The 10,846-nt window shown below is 29.0% G+C and overlaps 1 protein-coding gene across 1 annotated transcript; it reads left to right on the top strand.

The window, feature by feature from the left end:
- Window positions 1–4,488: 4,488 nt before the first annotated feature.
- LOC107886367 (elongation of fatty acids protein 3-like) lies at window positions 4,489–5,809 on the top strand. Its single transcript, XM_016810294.2, has one exon. It carries the CDS (start codon window positions 4,770–4,772, stop codon window positions 5,679–5,681), a length of 912 nt encoding a protein of 303 aa, XP_016665783.1. The 5' UTR covers window positions 4,489–4,769; the 3' UTR covers window positions 5,682–5,809.
- Window positions 5,810–10,846: the final 5,037 nt, after the last annotated feature.

Here is a 10,846-nt window from a genome sequence, read left to right on the forward strand (position 1 = left end):
TGAGGCCATATCAGAATTATTTCCATAGCGGAAAGAGGAAAATGTGATGTATCCTATTGTTAAATGTTTGGCGAGATCTATAAATCATATCGGTATTGAATGAATTCCTACTCATCAGATTCATGGAATTTCAGGTCTTTTTGATTGTTGAATTTCTTGGAATTCTAGTCTCCATTAACCAAATTGAGATCTGGTTTTATGTCAAGATGACAAGGGAAACGGAGAAGGGTTGAAAATTTAAGAACAGTTGAGAGTTGAGACTGTAAGCTTTCAGATCATATGAGAAATTAAAGAGATGAATTGGAGGTACAGCCTAAGTGAAAGTTCTTCGGCACCGAATATGAGATTAAAAGTGAAGACCACTTTTCTGGTAAGATTTTCGGGGACGAAAATCCCTAAAGGAGGGGAGAGTTGTAATATCCTGATTTTGAGCCTAGTCGGAATAGCAGTTTCGTGAACACAAAATCTGAGATAGAAATAATTATTTTATGATTATTTTGAGGTCTATGATATGATTGCATGATTGTGTGAAAATTTCGTGAAGAAATTTTATGCATAAAGTGCTTAAATTGAAATTAGGGACTAAATCGAATAATTTGTAAAACTTGCATTCTAGAAGTTTCTAGTATGAAATTGTTTTGAGATATTAATTAGGAGGTCTTAAATAGCAATTTTACCAATTTCTAAGTCTATGGACAAAAATTGGACATGGATGGAATTTTTGGAAAGTTTAGTAGTAAGGGCATTTTGGTCATTTAGGGGTAAAATGAATTAAAATACAAAATTAAAAGCCAATTTTGCTTATCTTCAACCCCATGGCCGAATATAGCAAGGAGAAACCATGGCTAGGGTTTTTCAAACTTCCAAGCTCGATTGTAAGTCGTTCTAGCCTCGTTTTTAATGATTTTTACGTTTTTGGAGTCCCGGTAGCTCGATTAAGCTTATGCTAGCAATAATTCAACCTAGGGTTCATATTTGGAAAAGTACCCATAAGTGAAATTTGTGTATTTTGGTGTTTTATGATTGAATATGAGGTTTTAAATTATGTTAGACAACTTGTGCGTGTGTATGTATTTTGATATTGATATGCTTGGGTTAATTAAAATTTCAATACAAAAATTCCATTCTTGTAATTTTTCCCACCAGTCCTACAATCTCCTTATAATTTTAATATTGTTCAATCTTTAAGCTTTAGGTTTTTATGTTTTTAATAGGTTTAATTGGTCTTCAAAGTTCCTCTATTTCTTTATAGTTATAGTTTTAATTTGGTTTTGAATTTTACTTTTTAATTTTTTCGTTAAGTTTATGTCATTTTATATTTTTCTTTAATTGAATATAAAATCATTTCATATAATATTTAATGTGTTATTTAATAGTGAAATTAATGGTTTTAATAATGAAAGGACTTGATTAATATAACCTTCAAAGCTTGGAGATATAATTAAAATTTTTTAAATTTAGAGAGCAAATTAAAATGTAAGAAACTTGGAGACATTTAAAAAATTTGTAAAGGAAGGAGGGAAAGGAAATGTTAAATTTCGTTGCATTTGTACGTAAATATATTTCTTTCTATATAATTGAGATACACTTGTATATATATTAATATATTTTTAAAATAACTATAAATATATATAAATGTAAATTAAAATACTGATAAATAAAAAAATGACATATTAAGTCGCACTAAAATCAATATGTATCTTATTATACTAAAAAGTCTTAATATATTATTTAGCACTTGAGTTTCACATTTTTTTTAATGCGGTAGTTATGTTATTTTTGTCTAATCTAATACTTGTATCTGACACAGTTGTATATTTTAGTATCCAAAGGTAAGGATGTTAACTTTTAGTGTCCAATATAAGTTTCAGGGTTATTTTGATAAGAGTTTATTGATAAGATTTGAATTTTTCATGATTTTGTAAATAGAATAAATATAGTGTTAATTATGAGTTTATTTAATTTTACGTTTACTTTGTACATACAATATGTAATATAATTCATATTTTAAGGTTGATTTGATGAAAATTATTTGTTAATATTATTAGTTAACTATAAATTTTAATTAAATCAATCTAAAACTCGAATTAAACACTAAAAGATTAACATTATTATTTTCTTGTACTAAAATATAAAACTTTTTACTATATAAATACCATATTAGACCAAAAAAAACACAAATATTACATTAAAAATTATCAAATTCAAATATGCCTCAAACCTAACAAAAACCATACTAATAAAATTATATGAATCGTGATGGAATAATATATATGCAATTCCAATGTAATGGGAAAAGTAGGTGTAGATTAATTATGCATTTGAGTTGAGTACTTGACGGACATTGTTTTTGTTGAAAAAAGAGGTGGACATCTTTTCTTATTTCAACCTGACATTCTAGATGTGCTGATGTAAGATTTATATTTAATTCTCTCTCAATTAAATATTTTCTCAAAAGTACATTTGTTTATGATATTTAATTGGAGGCTAGAAACCTGATAAATCATGGGAACTGGGAAGGCTACCGCACTTGTGAATTGAACGAGAATATCACATCTTGTTCCAAACGTAATATATTAGTTTTCTATGATTTTTTTATGATATAAAAATTTGTTTATTTGGATAATTGACTTTCAATTTTCATACTAAAAATATAATACTCTTATTATTATTGGGTTAAGAGATTACTATTGATGAATAAATTTCTTAGGACATCCTACATCGCTTTCTCTCTTTTTCCTATAAAATATTATTAACATTCCAATGTTGACTATTAAAAAGATAATTCGAGGATAATTTTTATCCATTGCATTATATTTTTTTTTAAAATGTATAAGATATAAAGAGGTACGTTGTTCAAGATCTAATCCGAAATAGAATATATAGACACAATTTTTTACCATTTTATCTATAATTTAATCAATTCAATATCTTATTTCTTTATTTTCGATTTACTAAAACAGCTAAAAATTATAAATATATTTACTTCCTCTCTATGATTTTAAGTTGATTATAAAATAATTCGAGTGCATTGAAGCTATAATTCATATAAATTGACTCAAACAAGAAAATTTATATTAAATTATGACATATTTAAGATGTATGTAAACAATTTATATAAATAATATTTTTAAAAATTTAGAACACTTTAATATTTTAAGTTTAAATCTTACCACATATATGTATTTATATTTATATATATATATTTACTTTGAATTTAAATTATTTATATATAAAAATAATAATAAACTATTTCGATTCATAAAACCGATTCAATTAAAGATAGATATAAAGTTGTTAAGCATTTAGCAATGAGTAAAATGCATTCCAATGAACATTTGAGTATTTCATACCTTTCATTTGAAAAGCCAGAAGGATTTAAATATCAAAGTAAAATTTGACAATCAAATTCTAATTCCCCCAAAAGGATTGTATGAAATGTATTTCTTTGTCAACTTCGATCTCTTTCATTAATTCAAATCATGTGATATAATTAAATTTTAGGAAAAGGTCAATTATTAATTATAATAATCATCATCTAATATTGCTTGTAATGTGTAATAAATAATTAATATATTTAAAAGCAATGGAAGTTATGAAACTGACCAAATCTTACATGATTTTCTTGGATACTCATCCGCAATTTTTTTTTTAATTCCCTGCAGTAAACCTCCCCATGTTTTAGATAAAAAAAAAAGAAAGAAAAAGAAAACTTATGTCACCCTTAACTCTCTCTCCCTCTCCTTTTTTTTTCACTTCCCTTCACCTATTAGTTTGCTTCTGCCTCTTACTCCAGAAGTTTTTACTTTATGCCGCGTTTTTCCTTTTAACCCTTTTTTGGTTTTATTTTTTTTAATATGTTAATTTTTTATTCTACCATAGAGGATATGATGTATTGCTTAACAATAAAATTAACAATTTTAATAACAAAAGAACTTAATTAACATAACTTTAAAATTTTGTTGATTTAATTAAAATATTTTAAAGTTTGAAGACCAATTTAAAATAAGAATTAAAGTTTAAGGACCTCTAGTACAATTTAATTATAATTAGGATTTTTTAACTTTTAGACTTCAAATTAAATCAAATAAAACATATTTAAATAATAAATCAATAAGAAATAAATAAAAGGGAATCAAAAGTAAGCCAAAAACTAGAATTGCGCAAAAAAAGATATAAATTTTCTCCATTTTGTTGCTGAATCTTATTACAATGGAAACTTCTTCAACCCACTTACCAGGGGAGTAGCCACCGCGGTTGGCAGGTGCTCGATGAATTTTTTTTTATTTAAGTTTCTTTAAAATTTATAAGTATAAAATTACACTTTGATATTCCTTAAAAATAATAAAAATTTAATTTAATTATTTAAAAATTATTAAAATATAAATATTAAAATAATAAAATTACTGGCTTTTAAAAATAAAAATTTAAATTCTAACCCTTTTAAAATAATTACTGGCTTGACCTGCAAGGTACCACGGCTGCTCCTACAACAGTGCACCTATTATTTTATTTTTATCTTTTCTTTAAATTAAATAAAAAACATTGGAACTCAGGACATGGAACCTTCCATTTGACTTTCAATATCTCAATTTCCAGCCAGCGTGTCAAGCTCAAAGGTACAAATAGATAGCCAGCGTCGTCTTCAATTTGTCTTCGTAATTTAAACTTCCCATTCTGAATCTTCAAGAACATAAGTAAAACTCCTTGAAATTACACAATAAATTTGTTATTTTTGTTTTTAGTTTGATTTTGATGTAACATAAAAGATGATCATCATGCAGTCCGTGAAATACTATCTTTCAGAGCATCCATGCATCGTCAACTTCCGATGGAGCAACACCCAAACGTTTGGCTCCACGTGGTCCTTCCTCTTCTCCTCCATCTCCATCTACGTCTTCGCCGCGACCACCCTCCACAGCTTGCTCTCTCACATCCTCCCCAAGCGCCGGGGTGTTCCGCTTGGCCCTATCCCAGCCATCCACAGCCTCTGCATCTCGTTAATCTCCGCTGTCATTTTCACCGGCATCCTCCTATCCTCGGTCGCCGATATTCGCGACACCCGCTGGTTCTGGCGCCGTACGAAAACCATCACAACCCCATTCCAATGGTTCCTCTGCTTCCCACTGGGAACCCGCGCTTCGGGTCGGGTGTTCTTCTGGTCGTACATCTTTTATCTCTCCCGTTTCCTTCACCTCCTCCGAACATTCTTCATCATCCTCCGCAGCCGTAAACTAACATTCTTTCACCTTTTCAACCAATCAATTCTTTTATTCATGTCTTTTCTATGGCTGGAGTTCTGTCAATCGTTTCAAGTGTTGGCTATTTTATTATCCACTTTGTTATACTCAGTGGTGTATGGGTACCGATTCTGGACGGAGATTGGGCTGCCGACCGCCTGCTTCTCGTTCGTGGTGAATTGCCAGGTGGTGCTTTTGGGGTGTAATTTGGTCTGCCATTTTGGGGTTCTTTTCCTGCATTTTGTGAAAGGTGGGTGCAATGGAATGGGAGCTTGGGGTTTCAACTCTGTTCTCAATGCCGTAATTCTTTGTCTCTTCCTCGATTTCTACTTCAAGAAGCATTTGAAAAAGGGGAAGGTTGGTAACAATAGTGGACACGCTGGGGGATCTTCTTCTGCTCGTTACCGCCGTCGCTCGGTGTCGGAATTAAAGAGCGAATGATTTTATTCAACCATTTTTTCATTGGTTGTAACTGTTTTGCTCTATAAGGAAACGAAATGTGTAAATATATTCTTCACATGTTTCAACAGCGATAGTCACCAAAGATAATATGAGAAACGATTTTATAATATTATCACTTTTTAACAGTTAATGTAAATCATCTTGAATTTCATAATTTTTATTTAGATTTGATTTTCTAAAATGAAAATACGATGTAACATTAAACCATTAAAAAAAATACACATATAACGATTGTTAATATTTATTACCATTAATTGAGTAATGATTACTGATAATTAAAGTCACGAACGTCAACTACAGATGTCACGGCTGTAGATAACTATAATTTTTATAAACTTCATTTTATATATAAATTATTGAAGAAACTATCTTTATATTTATGCCTTGTTTTATTATTAGTTTAATAATATGAGAAAAAAATTATTTATTATATATGTATTAATAGTTAGATATAAAATAAAAAATAATATATATAATTAAATTAAAAATATTAGCAAAAGTTTTTGTAAAAAAATAAAATATCTATAAAATAAACAAAAAATTTTTTCTCTTTATTATAAAAAGTTATAAGAATAATTAAATATTATCGATTAAATTAATTTATTGTTAACTCATGTATATTATATAATTTAGCATTATAATTTTAAAACATACTTTATTTACAATAGCATTATTTCAAGTGGAATTGTGATAAATACAAACCAACTGAGATAATAAAATACTATATAATTCCGAGAAAATAAGGGGTCATTTATTTGGATAAATAAAAGTTCTCATATAAATGAAATTTAGGAATTTTTTTATATATTTTACAAAATTATAGTAAGAAAATAAACAAGTATGTTATCAATTATATCACTATATGTAATATTCTTAATATAAATTTGGAGAATATGATATCAATACTATTTTATTTTCTTCAGAAGCAAATGAAGCACGTGATCTGAAAATTTAGGAGTTTATTTATTTTTTTAAAACGTAATGTAAAGTTAATCTTAAACCAAAGGCATAATATTTGTTTACCCTTCCAATTAAAAAAAATTATTTTATTCCTTTCATTTTATTTTTTTATTTTTTTAACCCTTTACACTTGTATTACCTATCAAATTATATTAAAATGAATGAAAATTTTAATATTTGTTAATTTTGTTAACGTGGTGGTATACACGTGAATTACTATGTAAAAAATTTAAAATAATTAAATTTTAAAAAAATTTAAAAAATAAAATTAAAATATTTTAAATATCAAAAAATAATTAAAATGATAAAAATTTATAGAAAAATAAAAAATATATTTTTTCATATTTTTAATTTTTTTAAAAAATAATTAATTGCAACATGGTATGCACATGACAATCCACATGGATGTCAAGCCAATAAAGTTAACAAACATTAATTTTTTCATACATTTTGAGTGATTTAATAAACAATATAAGTTAAAAAAATAAAAATATTAAATAGATTATTAAAATAATTTTTTTTAAATGAGAGGGTTAAAAGGTAATTATGCTTAAACGGAAAATCGGTGATTGGTAGTCAAGATTAGACCCCATAAGACGTTTAATTGGTTGGAATTGTTCATCACAAAAGACTGGTAGGCGCCGCGCTTGCGCAGCTGCTCCATCTTAGTTTCTCATTTATATAAGTAATTTAACCACGGCTATAATAATATCATTATCATTATTGACCAAAACACAGACATATGTAATTAATCATGAGATCTAATTTAGATATGTGATTTTATAGCACAACGATTATACCATAAATAATAAATTATTTTCAATACAATTAATGCACAAATTAATAGATTTGTTGAACTATAATTCATGTAACTTCCAATCTCATGTGATGTGAAATTCTATAAAGTTAAAAAGTTTTTTGGTAATTTATAATTTAAATCATTAAATTAAGCATTAATTTTCATATACATCATAAACTTTTAATTTAATTTAATTAAATCATTTAATTTTTATTATTAATAAATTTGGTCACTTGTCGTAGCCCTTCGCTTATCACATTTTTTACATGTTATTAAAATAACATATACTTGATATTTTAGGTGAAAGATATTAGAATTTTCTCGAACATTTGATTTTGGTAAAGAAATATAATTTCATGGTCATGAAATATAATAACTTGTACAACACAATTTATTCATATGAACCCTAAACAATAGATTTTTTTTGTACGGATAGAAAGAGTTTATGATACTAAAGTAAAAAATAAAAATAGGAAAAAGAAATATGTTCATAACTTTTTCATCCATTACATTTTAAATACACTAATCATTACTATTTGTGACAGCCCTAGTGTGACCCCAGTCGGAAAGTGGTTTCGGGACCACAAAACCGAGTCATAAAAAAAAATAATTAATTGCTATATTCTATGCTTATTATATGTGTACATGCATATGTGGAGGTTTCATTCCCTAATTTTGCCAATTGCATGAGAAATTATTGAATAGGGATCAATATGAGACATGGTGAAATATGATAGGCTAATTTAAAATGGTCTATTAGTGCATGTACCAAAAAGGGTGGTTTTGCATGTCAATTTACCCAAAAGAAGTAGAGTGGCCGGCCAAGGGGTGATGGAGCTCCACTTATTCTAATTTAATATGTTTTGTTTAGTTAACAATTAAAATAAAAAGGAATTAAAAAAGGAAAAAGGTGAAAAAAATAAGGAGGGAAGAGGAAGTGTTCATCTTTTTTTTTCTTGGCAATTGCCGTAAGTGAGGAGAAGGAAGGGAGACTTGGTTATTTGATTTTGGCTTGGAAGATGGCTAGAATGAGGTATGTATTGAATGATTCTTGAAAATCTATGCATGTTTGAGATGGTTAGTTCCAATTCTACTCATCCTATAGATTAGACTTAGGATTTTGGGGTTGAAATTCGGCCAAGAAGTTTGAAACTCTTAGTAGATGTGTTAATGTCATTAAAATGGATAGTAGTGTAGGAGATGGTGAGTGGTTAATTTCTTTTAACTTGAAAGTTGAGGTTAAAATGGGTTAAGTGATTGCCGAATCTACTTTAGGGGTGTAGGATTGTGTTCATGTTATATTGAATAGGTAGAGGTTGTAATGAGGTTGAAATTGTTGAATTGTTAGTTGGGTAACAAATGAAGCAATCGACTATATGGGATAAAAATGGGATGTTCATTTTAGTTGTTGTTTCATTTTTGTGAGAAATGGGTCAAGTGTTCATGAGATGAAATGTTGTGATTGAGGAATTATAGGTGATAGTATAGATATACATATTCGGCCATCACTTGGGAGCTTATGTGATGTTGAGTATAAAATTAGCAAGGTGATTGCCGAATGTCCAAGTATGCATATGCATGTGTGATTAGATTATTGAAAGTATGGTAATTGCATAAGGTTATTAGCCGAATAGCTAAGAACACAAGGTAGCAAGATAAAAATTTTACCATGCCATTCCGTATGTCATAAAATCATTAAAATGTGAATACCAATATATGTAGCAAAGCGGTTGAATGAGTTAATTTATTTGAATGAGCTCAAGATCCTAAAGGAGAGGCGTCCAACAAGGGGAAATCGAAGATCATCGAGTAGTCGACTTGGAGTTATTTTACCCAACACAAGGTAAGTCATTAAGCATATATTTGGTATTGATTTAAATAGTCATAATGTCTATGTAATTATGTCGAATGGAATGATAAATATATATATACACGTATGCATGGGGTGATGAAAGTATTGAATGAAAAAGAAAAGAGGTGAGGTGTATTGAGATGTTGATTTCGGCACTAAGTGTGCGGGTATAAACAATTATGATCATGAGATTGGCACTAAGTGTGCGGGTTTAAATTGCATAGCACTAAGTGTGCAAGTTTGATTATATAGCACTAAGTGTGCGAGTTTGATTATGTAAGCACTAAGTGTGCGAGTTTGATTATATAACACTAAGTGTGCGGAGTTACTATATGTTTTTGAAGCACTATTGACACTAAGTGTGCGACCTTATTGAGTTGGTCACGGACAGCGGATGAGTAAGTGTCTTGAGTTCATGGCTAATAGACGTTATGTTTATATTTGGAATTCTTGCTTGATAAGTTTTGAACCTATGTGATAATTATACTTGAAGTGACGTACATGAGATTCATCCTGGAATAGAGGGAATGTTATTTAGTTGCATGAATGTAACGAGAATGAAAGCATCCATGGAAAATGCCTCAAATACCATGTTGAGTAGCATATGAAAATTTGATGTAGTACTTTGTATGATATTGAGCCGAAAGGTCTAAGGAACCATGGCATAGTTGGTATGGGTGGAGAGAATTAACCCCTTTTCACTTGTTTTCTCATGTGACAATTTATTAATGGATAATTATGTAATGCTTATGACTTACTGAGTTATATACTCACTCGGTGTTTGCTTGTCACCTACTTTAGGTTTCTTGGACTCGTCTTTTTGCATGCTTGGGACCGTCATCGAAGTCATCACACCAGCTAGCAAGTTTTGGTACTTTCTTCTTAGTCGGTCTAGGAGAACATTTCGGCATGTATAGGCTATTATGTTGTGTTTGAACTTTGGTATGTAAACTTTCAGCCATGTGAAAATGGCATAAATGTTAATTTGGACTTTGGGTCCTATGATATTTAGTTATAAATCTTAGTAAATGGGTTTTATAATGTGGTCATGACTGATATTGGGCCAATTCGGTTTTGGTTGAATAATAGTTGAGGCCTATTCGATTTTTATGCCATACGTCATGGTTGATTATTTTTTGTGTTAAAATTCATGATATGGAAATAGTGTAGTAGGGAGATGTTTGACAATGATTAGCCTTTGGCATGGCTAGTCATGATCATAATTTGTGATATGTATGATGAATTATTAGTTAGATCAAGGAGAAATCACGAAATAGGCATAGTTGCTTTAGTAACAGATGCTGGCAGCAGCAGTGATGTGAGATTGAAAAATCACTAAAAATAGTAGGAATGGAATTAAATAATGAATAAATTATGTAATCAAAGCTCGATGAGTCTATTTTCATATGGAAGAAACGAAACGACCATATGAGCTGTATGTTAGGAGATAATTAAACTCTTGTGAAACAGGGCCAGAGCGATTTCTGGATCCCCTATTCCGACTTTAGAAATTCACCATAAATTAATCAGAGA

This window comes from Gossypium hirsutum, chromosome A03 (genome assembly GCF_007990345.1).
Source record: "Gossypium hirsutum isolate 1008001.06 chromosome A03, Gossypium_hirsutum_v2.1, whole genome shotgun sequence".
NCBI lineage: Eukaryota > Viridiplantae > Streptophyta > Magnoliopsida > Malvales > Malvaceae > Gossypium > Gossypium hirsutum.

Bases quoted from the DNA above. Each gene is read 5' to 3' on its own strand.
- LOC107886367 (XM_016810294.2), top strand. From the start codon at position 4,770: ATGATCATCATGCAGTCCGTGAAATACTATCTTTCAGAGCATCCATGC.